Raw genomic sequence first — 16,960 nt, 5'->3', positions numbered from 1 at the left:
ATTTATAACTTTTAAAATTTTCACCTTATCCAACCTGCTTTGATATGTGGGGAAACACCAAAGGAGCTGAGTTGGTAAGCCAAGGGGAAAGGTAGACACCTTTGTTGCAATTTAAAATATTCAACATGCTTTTCATAAGTAGCTACTGTCCCCTTTTTGTTACTCTATTTGATTACCACTTAAAATCAAATTTTATAGGCATACATAATTTATTTTTAAAATAAATCAATCCAACTAATGTTACTTGTTGAGAAGCTGTGACAATTTTTCCCGCTCAATGTTAGTAATTTTCTTACGAACAAGTGTTCTAAAACTATATAAAACTATTCCCCCTTAAGCAATTTATTCTGAGATTATAAAGGATTTCCTAATAAAAAAGTAAATTTTCTTGAGAAAACGAGGCATCCATGAACACCACATAGATAAAAGGACATTTAAAAGGCAATAATCACTATATGTATCTTTATGGCTCAAATTTTCGCATTACTAAGTACACCACAGGGGTTGCGTACAAACTTCATTCTTTGTATTTAAGGTCCAATAAATTAGTAGCTATAATCGAAATAATGTACAGTAGCAGTGGTCAAGTTCCCGTTAGAATCTAAACAGCGGAGACTCGTCATACCAACCTTGTCACTTACATTACAATTGCATACAGCTTTACGCTTTTGGTTGACTAAGAAAATGCTTAACTGACAGACTAAAGAATGAATTTTAGTTAATTCTAAAAAAACACAACTTAGAAGTGAAATATCAAATTGATCAAGCCTCGTGAATTGGTCTTCGAAGACCAGAATAAACAGCTGACCGAAAAAGAAGAGGTGCATCTTCTGTCAATACCTCTGCATCCAACTTCTCAACATGGGGCCATATCTGCCAGCAACAAAATTATCAAAATGTGCAAAACCTTCACATAAGATTTGGTTTTTTGCAAACTTAGATCAATCTAACTGTGGAGGAACATGTGTAAGTTTTTGTATATGCAAAGTGTTGTTTACATGGCATTTCCTTAAAAAACTAGGATAATATTCAAATACAAGCAATGAATGAATTGAACAATACCTCAGCAGCATACTGCCTAGAGAAGGCCTTCACATAGCCCAAAGTGGTGATACACCACTGCTCCTTTTCACCTACATTATAAGCACCACCTTTCTTCTCGCCATTTGTATGACTGTAGAAGAGATTAGGAAACCAAATTATAATGTAGTATTAATAAGCATATTTCCACAAAGCAAGAAAAAATAAAATTATTATTTATTATTTATCTAGGTCAGAAGGAAAGGCACAGGAACCTGTTTTGAGGTCTCTGATTCTGGTTGTCTAATTCCATTGACGATGGCTCTTCAGGGTCCACTGCCATCACCACATCAACTTGTGCAGACTTCAACTCATGCAGTGTTCTAGATCCTTCAGGAAGGCGCTCTGTCAACACGTTTGAGAAGCTTTTGTACAACAAGAGAAACAATGCCTGTATGTACAAATAACCACCAATGCAATAAATATAGTCAGAAAACATAGCTTCAAGTGCATTTAATTCAAGCCAGGAAATGGCCTTTATAACTCCAATTTAAAGCAAATCCAACTTGCATTAGCAAAAACCAGGAGACAAGTAGAAACTACAAAATACAAAAAGTGACTCATAGAGTGCTATTTTAGGTTGCCTTAAACATTGGCCGGGCAAGCTCCTCCATAACATTTCCTTTTGATAGTATTTCTTTTCTCTGTTTTTTTGTTACAATGTTGCCAATATAGCCACCTTTCACATATGGAGCGTAAATTGTTCCAAATATCCCTATCATCTATCTCTTCATTGAGATATTAGTATATCACCTTTCCACAGGCTATCTATGATGAAAATTATGACTGAGTTTGACAGAAAATAGAGAATGAAAATTTCTAAATTAAGAAACACACAATTGGCAGTTTGGCACACCCACTTTTGTCCAACACAGATTGAAAAGTTTTCTCCAACCATAACAGAAAAATGTTAGTGTTCAAAGACATTGTACCAGCACTTCAAACATATGTTTGATAAGCAAAATTGTCTGCAGACAATTAACCAATACCAATTTTACATCAATTACCTCATTTTCCTCAATTGCTCGGGAAAGAAGAGCTTCCTTGGCTTCTAAAGATTCTTGAAGAGACACCACCTCCTCCTTTGTCTTTTCAGCATGTGATTTCAATCTATTCAACCTAGCAGGATTGTCGCCAATAACTGGTTCACCATCCACTAGTGTAAGTTTTGACTCTGCAGCATCTAACTCTGCTTTTGCTTCCTTGGCAGCTTCTTCAGATGATGAAATATTCTTTTTAAGAGATAATATTTCTTTCCTTAGATCAGAAATACGATTGTGTGTCTTGCTTACTGCATTTCTAAGAATCTGTTTGATGCAAAACGGTGAAATTACTATATGAAAGAATAGCGTAACTATGATGAATGTCAACTCAATCAAACCAAAAACAAAAAATGTAAAATCTTCAGCACTTAAATTTAAAAATCCAAAGCTGATCACGTCAAAATAAATCGAAAGCAAAAGGCAGATGGTTTCCAACCCATGTAGACTTAACAGAGGAGGGAATTTACATACAATCTATCCATAAAACCAAGATTAAGTACCTCCCAAGGACGATCTGACATATGAAATTGCTCAATATTCTCTGCTGAGAAGACCCATCTCACAATAGCCAGATTTGAAACAAGCCGATAACCCATCATCCTGTCAATAGCTATTGCTGTCATTTGGGTATTACTCTTCCAGAAAGAACTCACTTCAGCTATCAGCATGACTTGCTTATCCTGGTCAGGACATAATTTTGCAAAGACTTGCCCATATCTCTCCAAGACAGTCATCAAATGAGTGAAACTCTTGGATCCAATATTGAGAAGAGTTTGTACAACCACTCTGAGGGTAACTTCTAGACCATTATTTGGAAGCACACTTTCATCAATCCATGAGATTATTTCACGGACAGGTGCCTTTCCTTTAACCATGTTGTTGAGCTGTCCAGACAGTACATGTTCATTGCTTTCTTTATCATCTTCTGCACCAAAACTAAAGTTCGGCCCACCCTTTGGAGGAAGCAATTCTTCTAAACCAGGTGCATTTTCAATACTCTACAAAATATCATGAAATATACCATAAAAACAATAATATGCCATGTATATAAAAAACAAAACTAAATCCTATTTCAATCAATTCAGTTGCTGATAGAAAAGCATCCAATGTAGTCAAAATCAAGATTTTACATAGGATTCGGAGGGGGATAAAATATCATAAATCATAGGTTCATAACACCGACCATAAAATCCTATTAAAAATGCATAATCATACTTAACATATACAAATGCATAGAAAATAACATGGTTAATGAAAATAACCTCTAAATTACATTACATAATTAAACTAAATTTAAACTGAAAATCCATAAGTGGTCATCCAATAAAAGTCAAAAGTTATAATTAGTAACATAACACAAGTTTTTCATAACATAACACAACTAAAACACAAGAAAATAGTCCAACTGTTTGATTATAGAATCTAGAATTTTACTAAAGGTTGATAAAAAAATAGTAATGACTAATGACATGTGTTTTAGTTAATTAAAGTTGTTTGTTTCTTCCAGATAAAAAATAGTACAAAATCAAAACAGAGATGAGAGATTGGGGGAGGGGCACTAGATGTGATAGAAGAGAAGCTTCTCTCCTCTGCTGCAAGCTCCAGTCTGTCTCTCTACTCTGTTGTAAGCTCCACTGTGCCAGGCAGACCAAAGCATGAGGGTAAGAGAACAGCACAGAGGGTTCTACCTTCTCTGCTCTGATTATGGTTGGGGGCTTGCAGAAACAGATAGGGTCGAGAGAAGGCTGACACCAACACCTTTGTTAGGGTGGGTTTCGTACCTGAACAGGTGGAGAAAAAAAAATACGGTTTTTTTACTCAAATGAGAATCCAACCCAACACACTTCTGGTGGAATTGCATAAACTGCTCCGAGGTCACAATTCTATGCTCACACTTTCACTGATGCATGATTCTGGTTGTAAGTTGCCTTGCAAGGCAACTGGAAAATCACAAAATCATGTGATTTCACAATTTAAAACACAATTTTAACATTAAAGGCATCCATTCCTCTACATCAACAAAAACAGATAAAGAAACTTCTCTGTATCCTTTTATGATTTTTCTATGAGATCCATAACCATAAAAAAGATCATGAGTAACATTATAGTCTAGTGGTGTCATCTTGGGGCAACGTGCAACAAAAGTAACATTTATTATGACTCTGGCATGGACAATTACCTGCTTAACTTTGTCCCAGTATGACAAGCGAACTTCCCTCTCCAAAACCTCTTGAACAAAGACACGTTGAGGGGCCCACCTTGGGAGGTCTAGGACATAAGCCCACTCTTCCCATGGCCAGATGAACTGGAAGTTTGATCTGCACAGCAAAAACAATCAACCAAACTGAATATGAACACACTTGATATACTACTTCGGCAACACTGGAATTGTTCAACCTAATTCTCAAACAAAACAGTGTTGTAAATATGGTAGGAAGAAGGTATAACAAACTAGATCATCAACCATGTTGGGGTCGTGGTGAGTTAAATAGAGCATATCTGTAAAACAAGGAGGGAAAAGAGCCAAACACAATAGGACATAAACAAAGCATATATACGTTAAACTATTACTTGCCATTCATCAGGAAAAAGTAGATGATTGGAAAACTTACTAGTTCATCATCACAATGCACCAAAATGTGAGAGCTATAAATTAGCAACTAATGCATTTAATACACCCATTAAGCCAATTTTATGCATCATTATCATAACCTTTAGTGCCTCAGCAGTTAGTGCCACTTTCTTTAATATTACAAAGCCACAATTATCCCCAATAGGATTATTCCAAACAGGACACAACCACTGATTCCAGCAACAAATTGGCCATGATTTTGGAATCAGTCAAACACACCATTTAAGGCTAATACCAACTTCAATATAAACATCGAATGCCTCATGAATATCACCAAGCTCAATTTCTCAATTTCCTTAATGATTTCCTCACCATTGAACATTACCATGGCAGAGAATTGTAATGTGAGAATCATGAATAGTATCTTTCAATGTTAACTTGCAACTTTAGCCTATAAACTCAACAGAATCTTATGCATGATTGTTTTCTTTTTTGAATGAACAAATTGTATTAGAGAAATCAAATAAAAAGGTAAAGTTGGGGAGGACAAGATACACTTCAAGCAGAACATGCACAGTATATTATCTTGAATGATGCATGATGTAATGCAATTGCTAAAATTCTGAACATACAAATGGTGTGAGAACCAAAGGATCAGACGCGTCCGACACTCCATATCCAAATCAGCAATCCTCTCAAAGAGAGTACGAACAGCTCCAGCTACAACTGCAGGAAAGGCTCCAGGAAGAGCCTATTGGGTAACCACAATATTAGAAAGCATTAAACATGAAATGAAATTTGAAATCTGTGTATTGAAGCAACAAAATTCCTTAGTGACAAAAAAGTCAGCAATGTCATGTGCACTTGACTGTACCTTACAAAGGTCAATAATAACCAATGTGTAATATACTGGTTTGAAAGGTGGTTGTGGTAGCATCAGCAGCTGCAATAAATATAGATATAGCATTACAAAATCTGCCAATATTCTAAGTCACCCGCACCCATTCATATCAAAATTACAAACCCACAAATGTCAGCAACATCAAATTATAAAATTAAACCTTTCGGAGCATTTAATTTAAATAGCATGTTATTTACAAAAATAAAATAAAAAATATCTAAGACAATTTCATTAAAGCAGGCCCAAAAAATAATAATAGTTGATAGGTTTACTATGCCATCTTCCAGTTTTCAATTGTTAAAATTATTCCCTTCAATCAATAAATATAAAGGAAATAATTTTTTTATAAATATAGAAAATAAAAAGAGAAAAAAGAAAAAAAGTAAAATGAAAAATAGTAAACCCAAAAGATTACAATTAAACTACCGATAAACAAAAACACCCTTCACTCCCTTCAAACAAACTCTGAAAGAAAAACTCGTAAGATTATTGATATGAATGGATTATTAAAAATCCATAGTTGCTATCCAATTGCTAGAAATTTAAAACAATTTAAATCAATGGTTATCAACACTGCACTTCAGAGGATGTTGATTAAATATAAGACAAACAAAAAGAACCATATAAAAGATAGATTTGTCATATCTTTTACCTCAATACAGAGGAAAGAAGGGAACAATTTCATTTTCAGTACACACAAGAAATGCTTTCATTTTACTTTATCAATATACACTAAATCATAATAGTCAAATAGTCAATTGCATGCTATGAAGCAAAAGCAGAGTAGAGTGCGTCAGATAAACACTACAGGGTGCCTGTCACAGCTGCTATAATGGCAAATCATTACTATTACAGCCGCTATATTGAAACAGGTAAAATCCATCTTTGCCTCCCTTGAGAGCTTCCCAGCCTTTTCTTAACAATTTTTTTTTTATTTCCACTTTATTTTTGGCATAAAAAACATAATAGGGTACAAAACCCTTCCCTGATCATTCATGCATAAAACACTTAAAAGTTGACCTCTGATTCAACCCAACCAATGACCCAGTGCTCACAGCACCATTTCTGCTCACCAGCCACACTCACTATTTGTCTGGCCTTTTCCAACACACTCATGGCTTGTTGGCCTCTGCATACCCATGAGTCTCTCTGTTCACACAGGCCTCTATTCAATTCTTGTTTGTTTTCTACTCTTCACACCCACACCCTATCTGTTCTGGGTTTTTTTTTCTCATTGATTCCATCATCTTCCTTTTTTTGTATGGCAATTGTATGTTTAGAGTATGACTTTGATTATAAACTATGAAAATGTATTTAATTTTAAATAATTCATTAGTTTTGAGCATTTTATGTGTGAAGTATGTCTTGGATCTATAATCATATGTACAGCAGCCAACCCACAGTTCATTATCCTGCTATTGTATTGTTCTTAAGCTTCTAAAAGCAACTTGCTTGAGTCCATTTGGAGGCCCAAAGAAAGCTTCCACAGTAATGCTAATTGCTAGAGCTTTATAGCTACAGAAGAGGTAGGGGGAATTGCAATTTTGCATATAATACTAATACCTGAGAGAATATTGTTTCCGCCATGAGGTACTCGTATCTGAAGGAAACTGGCAGGCCAACCATGAAAGAAGCACATTCCTTTCGACTAGCTTTGCATTAACCCAAAAAATTCAACAGTTATAATCACATCAAAAACATTTTTATAGGAAAAAGAGTTAAGAAGAAAAGCAGACATAAAGCGGATATGAAATATAAAAGACTAGAGAAATTCTAAGTAAATTCTAAATAAAATTAATGAACATACCTTAAATTTCCCTTGATGTAACATAAAGAACTTGGAAATTTTCAAAGATACTCAACAGAATTAAATAAAAAAAAATTGACAGCACATTAAATAAAAATTAATAACACAAAATTGGTATGTCATGATGTATTTTAGTATATTCTTTTTTATTATTCAAACTACATAACATTCACAGGGTCATTACTACTCTTCTAGTAAAAAGAAAATGAATGGTGTATACAAACCAGCCATTTAAGAACAGAAGCACATCTAGGAGATACTCTTCCATAACAAATCTGTCTATAGGCTGTAGATCCTGCATCCAAAAAATTAACTCCATTGAACCCACATATATGATTGGCAAAAATGAAATCCAAATTACCGAAAACCTAAGGTAGATATAACACATGAAAATGAACAGTTTTACATGCTACAAAAATAAGCAGCAGGCTCATCATGCAAAAAGCAGTTTGATCCTTACTAAAAAAAACATTTTGAAGGCTGTTAAGAGGAGGAATTTAATTAGAGGAAAGAAAGAGAGAAGTACAGAAGCAGACAATAAGATATTACCCTTCAAAAGAAACCACAAAATAAAAACAAGGAAAAGCACATTTATGTGCTGTTCAACCATGAAATAGTCATCTTCTACAAAGGATATTAGCAGGCACAAAATTGAAAAGGATGCATCTTAGCATATCACAGGTTAAATGTAGAATGGTAAACAAACTTAAGAATTAAAAAACTATCACCTTCAACATATATATACTTGAATTAGCCATTGAATAACAAAACAATACTTTATTTCATTCATAGTTGTAGATTAATTTGTAATGAATTTATAACAGATTTCTTTACATTCCAAATATAAATAAAAATAAGTTTCCATAAAAATAGATTAAAAGAAAGGAAACCAGTGTAGAGACACTAGACTGGTATCATATAGAACGCAAATCACCTCAATTTTACTAGGAGGAAATATGTTAAGCCGGTGTATACTTTGAGGATATTTTAATTCTGCTTCATGCTTCTGTTTACCAATAGACACGCCAGAAGGGACTGAAGGCAGGCTTGGTAAGCTGGGGCAGCATATTGGCCCAAATTCATGAGACTTCCCAGCAACCAGCTGAGCTTCAAATGAAAGATGAGGTCTTGGAACTAACAATTGAAACAGAAAACAATCAAGCAGGGAATAAAACACAAGAAAATAAATAAAGGTAAACAAAAGTAATGTGTATGACAAAATTACAACAAAAGGAAAGGAAAAAGATAAAGGAAAAGAATAAATTATTCATAACAAGGCTTGAATAGATATCATAAGCTTCTAGAGTTCTAGTTAATATTTATGAGGAATATGATTCTGTCATACTATCCTCACATCACCCTAGTGTAAGATTAAAATTTGAAAGGGAAGCTTGAAATTAATTCCATAGCCTTTAAACTTAAAGTATTAAAGAAAAAAGTAAAATGCCAGTAAGATATTTTGAGATGAGAACTGCAAGCATACAATCTCTTGCTGCCTATTTTTGCTTGGCACATACAATGTATATATATGTGAGTAAGATCTAAGATGTTCCTTCATTATGTGAGTTTCATTAACCCCACCCTCTGAAATACTCAAAACAAGGTAAACAACAACACAACTTTAACATAGGAAAGTATTATGCAGTCAACTTCCAAGTAAATGGAATAAAACAGAAGGTTTGCAAGGAAATACAACACAACTTCATAGGGAGTAAGCAAGGTGACACTTTCCAAGTCAATGCTATGACCTGACATCTTTCTAAATCAATGTTAAAAGTTAAAACATCAAAAGCATTCTTGGGCATTCTCTCAAGTTCCTAACTACTTAATCTTTTCAGTTTTCAGACTGTTCAATTCATAGGGAATCAAACCGGTGTCATCCAAGCAGTCAACCAGTCAAAAATTATTCATAAATGCAGTGATCATGTGTGCTATTACTATCTTATCCCTTTGGAGTTTAGATGTCTTACAAGGAACCCATTCATTCCCCAAAAAAATTAAGAGCTCAGAAAAACAAGCCTGCCTCAGATAGATGCAAATATTTCTAGCTGAAGATTCCCACATAACCAACTCACAAGATAAAACAAGTTCAATGATTTGGTGGCAGTTATGTATACATAAACTATCTGCTCCAAATATGCATGAAGGGCAAGAAAAATATCATGTTCCGTGCATTACATACACATACACCAAAACCAAGACATTTACAGCAGGTAGAACGTCACTAAAGGGAAAAAGAAAATCATCAATCAAATAAGAGTGAAGATATAGCTATTCTTTGTAGGCTTAATTAAAAACACTGCACATACTGATAGAATTTACAGATGCCTGGCAGAGAACAATAGTGGGTGTAAAGAGGGATGGCAATGGTGATTACAATCTGTCATGGGTATAGGGATAAATTTTACAAATAAATAAAGCTTCAGCCTCAATACTGCTAAGATTTAAATATTCCGGTTCTATCTTGGCATTTTATTTGTATAGATTAGCAAAAGTTAAAGTTTACTTTAAGACATTCCCTGTAAACTTAACAACAACTCATATAGGGAAATAAACACAATATGAACATGTAATAGTAGGACAAAATGCCCTGAACTTAAAGGAAGAAAAAAAGAGTGAAAAACAGTGTAAAGGATTTTAATTTTTGATAAAGGTACAGTAGCATAACCTACTATGCACTTCACATAGAAAAGAGAAAATTACCGCTGTCAACCTTCCATCCGTTGCTTGATAAAACCTGTATTCTATCCCATAAATCTTCCAAAAAGTCCTGGAAAAAGGAAATGAAATGTTATGAAAATAAACATTTTCAGGAACCTCTAAACAATTACTGAAAGGGAGTAGAAATCGAGACAAACACAATAGGATACAAAAAAATCCATAAGTTACAAGAAAATGGGCTGTATGTTGCCAGTGTTATTCCTTGGATCTACTCTCAACTGTCTAAAGAAATACTCCTTCATTAATTTGGGAATTTAAATAATTGAAACCCTAGTTAAACACTGGTGTTCTGAGAAGCACAGAAACGAAATACAAGATCAAAAAAAAAAACTTTATCCCAATGGGAGAGGTTCTCTTCAACATGCAACAGAATTTGAAACGAGTCAAATGACACATTAGGATTAGAAGTGATATGTATATGACACAAGTGTCCAACATGTGTCTGACAATTATAAGTTTATAACCAAAGACAATTATATATTAGTGGTAAACTTCTAAAGTACTATTCAGGCTTCATTAAAGGCACCACCATAAGACCCAAATCAGATAAATAAAAGGGAAAAAACCAAATATTCTGGAGAAACATCAATACATAGCTCAAAGGACAGACAAAGAAAGTGTAAATTCTAATAAAGTATTAGCTAAACAGGAGCCAACCTTGTCAGTAAGACCTTCCCCATTTTCATCATCATTCTCAAAAAAGGATAAGCCAGTATCTGATGTATGCTTTCTGATGCTCAAGTAAGCTTCTACACCAACCATCACTCTCTCGATATCTTCAGGAACTTGCTGTGAACGACATGACATGCCATTAAATGGAAAAAGAATTCAGCAATAATGAAATCCATATTTGTAATTGAATTTTGTATTTATTGTATGAATTCGTACAGGTTATTGGTTGCTATTTAAAGTACAGTAGAAGTAGATAAAATAAAGGAAAGAAAATTCTAATAAATATGCTGCTAATCAGCATAAATACGTTCCTTAAAAAACAGCTTAAATAAGTAAAAGATTCCTTTACAATCATTCCATTTAATTGGGATTCTATGAAAGACACATTGTCAACAATATTGTAACCTAAACAAACATACATATATTAAAATGAAAAGAAAAAGTGTCAAGAACTGCTAGCATAGTTGTTATATCATTTGCTGCAATGTTTATAACTTCTCGACGTAATGAAAGTTTGTGACATGTACATCAAATTCTTTATTCATTGTCGCCATAATATGAGCTGCTCACACCTCAACTGCTATATCAATGCAAGGCATCGACCAATGCTACCAAGTGATACCCACCCACAAATGGAAGATACAATAACTCTCCCTAATCACAGGCAACATCTAAATTTTAATACAGATAGCTCTAACCAAGGAATGGAAAAATAAGTGAAATTTGTCTTTATTCAGATATGAAAAACAAACTAAAAAAATATGTTCTTGAATTAGCAATTAAACAATCAAACTAATAATAGCTCATTACTTTAAGACAGATAAAAATAACAGTAATATATAACAATAAAAATAAAAACAGTAAATACAGAGATACAGAAATTGATACATTTAATAATCACATAGAGAAACAGTTAGAAGATTAACAAAGGAATATTTTAAATTACAAGGTCATAATGCAGACAGAAAATTAAATCCAACAGGTTAAATAAAGTTGAAAATTTTCCCAAATTATAAATTATCAGCATCAAATAATTACCTCAGTAAGTTCTGCTCCACCCCATGGGAGGCATGATAAAATGCAAGTTATGTAAAAGTCAGCACATGGCTGCCATAAGGGATTCCCTTTCTCCTCATCTACTGTTGTGGCAGCTGATGATAAAAATGTTTCGAACACAGCCACCAAAGAGCTTGGTTGAAGAACCTTACTGCTCATCTAAAGAATTTACAAGAAAGCAACAAATAAAAAACTTGCATTCAGTTACATAAATACTCCACAACACATGAACATACAAGGACAAGAATAGGAAGATCAAATGTGAACATTTAGATCTAGAAGGGGTTGGGAATATAAATAAGTGTGTTTGGATTAGACAAGGAAAAAAAACCTTATTTCAATATTCAATTATAATTATATCTTTATAATGGACTATAGGAAACAAGTTTTATGTTTGGATATGTTCGGTGAAGTAAGTATAAGAATCTATTTTATTTGGATTGTACAAAATAATAATAATAATAATAATAATAATAATAATAATAATAATTTCTTTTTATAGTAAAATTACAAAAAAGAGTATGAAGTTAGTTGTAGTAATTTGTTTTGTATTGAAAATAATCAATTACTGGGGATAAAATAGGAAAACAAAAGTTAGACAGAAAATAAGTTAACTAACTTTCCATCATAACTCATAAGCTCCACAATTTTGCACATTTGAAAATGGCTTTTTTTCTTTGTGTAAGAGTAATCTTTGCTTACACTTCGCAATAGAAATAGTCCAACATTATAATCTGATTTTCACTAATAATAGTTCAATACAAAACAAGAGCGAACAGGATTCTAATCAGCTTTTTTTATGGAAACAGCATTTCTTTTATGGATAATATAATCAATAACAAGCATGCTCTATTAGTTGTACATGTGAAAAAGACTAAATGACGAGGAAAATCATACTCAAACACGGACAATCATTTATAAATGTAGAATGAACCCATGAAGAAAGCATGAAGGATTTCCTATCCACCGCAGACTGCCAATGACATATCAATCAACAGTTTAAATGTAAATAATGCTACACAACTTTTCTGCAAAAAACAATGGCAATACATACCATAACAGTCAAAAGCCGCATTAGAATACGAACCCCGTTGCAGTTTCCAGAATCTAAGGCATCCTAAATTAAAAATACCAAAAAAAAAATGAGACATACAAAAATAATATTATAGGGAATAAATCAAAGGAAGTCAGCAGAATCACTAAAAGATCAAATTAAAATAATTCCTTACATTCAAAATTTTGCATCAAATTAAAGAAATATACAGTGGCATTTATTTTGAATGAACAAAACAAATTCAAATTGCAAGTTGAGTGTTATCAGAAATAAGTTTCACCGACAATTAATAGCTTGTTTGGGCACCCATTGTCCCGTTCCATGAGTGAACGTACATTTAAAGTACGTAGGAGGAAGGATGACCTTTGTAAATTTCGAGTTAAAAGTAATTTTGAGAGTTTGAAATGGTAATCCAAACATAGGCTTAAATATTCCAACCTGATTTATATGATCACAACAGGATTAAAATGGCAAGGCCAATTCGACTACAATTAAGGTAAAATCAATGGTGTGTCAAGTGATAACATGACACTTCTGGTAAAGCTTGTGTCTACCTAGTGGTCAATGATATAATATTTCATTCAGTATCTTTATCAAAGACTAATCAAACTTTAACATAAGCAATCACCATAAGCAAAATTCCTCATAATATGATATTATTCGTAAATAAGTGCTTTCATTAATCAGTCCATTGTGGCAGTCAATGGCAGCAGGCCGAAAAATCAACAGTTTTATGGCAAGTGATACGGCAGCCAAAGCCAGATGAAAGACAGATACATTTAAGAAAAAAAATAAACAAAATAAAATAATAGTATTTAATCAACACACATTATAAAGTAAATAAAAAGACTTAATAATTTACAGCAAGAAAAATAAACAAAATAGTATTTTCAACCAAACATTAACTCATTTTTATTTATTATTTTTCTAATTCAATCTTCATTTTTGTATTTTTTTTATTATAAATAAATAGTCAGTCATTAATTTAGAATAAGCTCTGATTTTCAATGGCCCGTAGCCTCGTATCAAAGAAAAAAATAAAGAAAAAAAGAGGTTAAAGATGTGTTTTAAGATAGGATTTCTTATACTATTCTCCCATTCTCCACCTCCTTTCAAGAGTTTCAGCACAGCCACAAGTGAAAATGAGGAAGGATTTCAGTGAAACTAATGAACCACATTCTGTTCATAATCTGGAAGGGTAAGGTATACAGGGGGGGGAAAGGATTTGGGTGAGGCTAGTAGCTTGTTTTGAGTGAAGTAAAGCTTGATGGGGCTCGGAACCTACTTTATTGCATCATTACAACCTCAGTATCAAAGAGGCAATGAGTGTTTTTAGAGGAATTAAACTGTTTTTTGAATCAGACATGGCCAAAAGGCAAATACATTCCAAAAATCACAAGCTCATTGGTTAGGAATGAGGGCAGATGAGATTCCACTTTTGGACATGGCTGGTAGCATGATGCCAGTGGTGCCACCATAATCAACCCACCACACCAACACCTGGATATTTTTATGGTAAGCATCAAACTTTCCATGTCACTCCACAATGGGCTTTGACAATACTAGATTAAATGGAGACAATGTCTGTTCCCATCTTAAATAATGGTTTGACTTTTTACAATCAAGCATCCACATACATGAAACTCAAAACTTGATTTCTATAGGAAAAAAAATCCTAGTTTCAGATCCATATACCTAATAATCCTACACAGCTAGCAGCTTCAGTGACTTAATGGCTTACCTGAAATTTACTTTGAGTTTTCTCCACTAGTTGTTTCACAAAGTCTTCATTTTCCAAGTTAATTAAGCCAATCTGAAATGAAATGCATACATAGGAAATATGAGGTTCAGAAACTTCAATTTGGAAACTACGCAAGCAAGAGAAATTTCACAATACATAATTGGGTGGAAATTAGCTACACAATTACAGCATAATGACACACATAACTGGTATTTGAGGTAAAATGCAGCAAATAAATAAACAATAGAATAATGCAACAGCAGAAAGGAGCAGACTTGTCAGACTAGGTTAATTATATTGCTTCTTTTATTATTGAAGTATCAAATTTTACAAGTTTTCATCCAAATTCTGACAGTTACAGAAACTCCAACTTTGAAATGCACATCTACTATACAACTTCTATGAACATTATAGCCATCATGATGTTAAGAACAAATAATGTTCCATAAAAAACACTGTTTTCCAAAATGCATTTGCAAAATGTAATTTCCAGTGCTATAGGTTAATAAACTGTATCTTTAATAAACTGTTTCAACTTTTAACTGTATTGACATCTGTAAAATGGGAGAAAATACAGAGGGATAATAGACTGAAACCATGTGTCAAAGTATACAGTGGATGCTTGTTTATATAGACAGGGAGTATTGATTAGACATAATTAGAGGATATTCAGTTTCCTCTAAATCAGATATCATATCCTATCACATCATTATACATTAAATTCCTGATTCTCAATAACATCTATAGGTTACACCAAAATTGTCTGTGTCAGAATACTTAATTGACAGGACTTTTGACACAGAGCTGACTAGCAACATAAAATTTAATAACCTTGCAATTGAAAATTTAACAGTACACAAGGAACAAAAAGTGTGAAGTTAAAGATATAAGATTTCCAATAAAATGGAAAGAAGAAAATATTCCAAAATTTAAAAATAAGGTTGATCAGATACATTGTCGTGACTAATAACTAGCAGTCCTATTTTAGATACAGGCCATAATACTGAGTAGCACTTCCATTGTCATAAACACAACAATAATAAATTAAGTTCACCCAGTACTGCTATCTTGCATGTTCACCATATAAAGCTACCTATGAAAAACGAACACAAACTCACAACACACCCAAAAATAACAACAATAACAATACTAATGAAAAGAAGAACATGTCATATCTGTGTAACCTTCGTGCATGCATACGCATCCAGAATAAGAGATAAATATTGCAACATACAGGAAAACAAATAACAGACGCCATTACAGGGTGAGAGAGAGAGAGAGAGAGAAAAGAAATCTCTACCAGGGTACCATACAGAGGAATCTTGTGAGGCAATTGCTCAGCACACATGAGAAGGAACTGCATGAATACAATAAAGTAAATACGTCATGATAACAAGCATGACAGTGCCATATAATAGTACAGAAAAAGACAACAGATAACAATTACCAGACACGGCACAAAATCTATATCTAACATTTGAAAAAGCATGTAGAGAAAAAATCGGGGAGAGAGCAACTAACAAGTCCGGTTACACTATATTACAGCTGTAATACTATAAAACGGTTCTAATCAACTTTCAATGTTTCAGACTTCTGAAGCAAACCAAGAAAAAACGAAGGGCCAAAAGAAAGTATAACTAACAGAAAAAATCCAATATTCACGTTCTTTACATTAAACACATAGCACGCGGATAACACTTCAATTCAGAACAAAAATTGCTTCGCTTTAGCTTCGTACAGCATAAATTTAGGTTAGTTGAACGTAGATTACAAATTTTGACCATTCACGTAGCTACAAGTACAAGCCTCGAAAAGAAGAAGAAAAAAAAAACGAATTGAAAATTTTCAATTGACCTAACTATCAAAAACACGAGCAAAAAGCAAAAGAGAAGAATCACCGTGTACCTCGAGAATCTCGGATTGGGAGTGGTCGAGCTCGCGGCGAAGGGCGCCAAAGCACGTATCCTGAGAAATCGAAAGCAAAAGCGGAGAGAGAGAGAGAGAGAGAGAGAGAGAGAGAGATTAGGCGCGTGCGATTCAGAGCGAAAGGGAGAAGAAGAAGAAGAAGAAGAGAAAGCGAACAATGTGATCTTTGTAATCGGAGGAGGGTCCATATTCGGGGCTCTTGTCCCCAATTCGCAGAAGAAGGCTTCTCCAACTGCTCATCGTTTCCTCCTACACTGAGAGGAAGGGGCAACGGTAATAAATAAGAAGGGGTTTTTCTTTTCAGGGTTTTGGGGTCTGAGAGGCCCCCAGCAAGGATTTCAGCTTTCAACCCTAACAGTGAGAAGGTACTTTGAATTTTACTTCGCA

At 33.7% G+C, this 16,960-nt stretch overlaps 1 protein-coding gene across 1 annotated transcript; it reads right to left on the bottom strand.

Annotated features, from left to right (window-relative positions):
- Positions 1-504: 504 nt before the first annotated feature.
- On the bottom strand, positions 505-16,960 carry LOC100811738 (nuclear cap-binding protein subunit 1). Its single transcript, XM_006598937.4, has 19 exons — positions 16,730-16,960; positions 16,553-16,612; positions 15,948-16,004; positions 14,648-14,719; positions 12,907-12,969; positions 11,835-12,011; positions 10,782-10,913; positions 10,107-10,173; positions 8,338-8,537; positions 7,628-7,698; positions 7,160-7,244; positions 5,570-5,638; positions 5,328-5,446; positions 4,303-4,441; positions 2,624-3,121; positions 2,088-2,387; positions 1,296-1,471; positions 1,063-1,174; positions 505-873 (listed from the first exon to the last, which is right to left on the bottom strand). Exons 1-19 carry the CDS (start codon positions 16,811-16,813, stop codon positions 763-765), a joined length of 2,592 nt encoding a protein of 863 aa, XP_006599000.1. The 5' UTR covers positions 16,814-16,960; the 3' UTR covers positions 505-762.

The sequence above is a fragment of the Glycine max genome, chromosome 16 (genome assembly GCF_000004515.6).
Source record: "Glycine max cultivar Williams 82 chromosome 16, Glycine_max_v4.0, whole genome shotgun sequence".
In the NCBI taxonomy this organism is placed as follows: Eukaryota; Viridiplantae; Streptophyta; class Magnoliopsida; order Fabales; family Fabaceae; genus Glycine; species Glycine max.
Note: the sequence above shows the minus strand (reverse complement) of the source record. Positions and strands in the feature narration are given on the sequence as shown.

What these genes read in the sequence shown, in the direction of transcription:
- LOC100811738 (XM_006598937.4), bottom strand. Translation starts at nt 16,813, where the DNA reads ATGAGCAGTTGGAGAAGCCTTCTTCTGCGAATTGGGGACAAGAGCCCC. An exon ending in GTGGAGCAGAACTTACTGAG is followed by an intron (nt 10,914 to 11,834) that starts GTAATTATTTGA and finishes TGTCGTTCACAG; the next exon opens with CAAGTTCCTGAAGATATCGA. An exon ending in TTATTATTGACCTTTGTAAG is followed by an intron (nt 5,447 to 5,569) that starts GTACAGTCAAGT and finishes GTTACCCAATAG; the next exon opens with GCTCTTCCTGGAGCCTTTCC.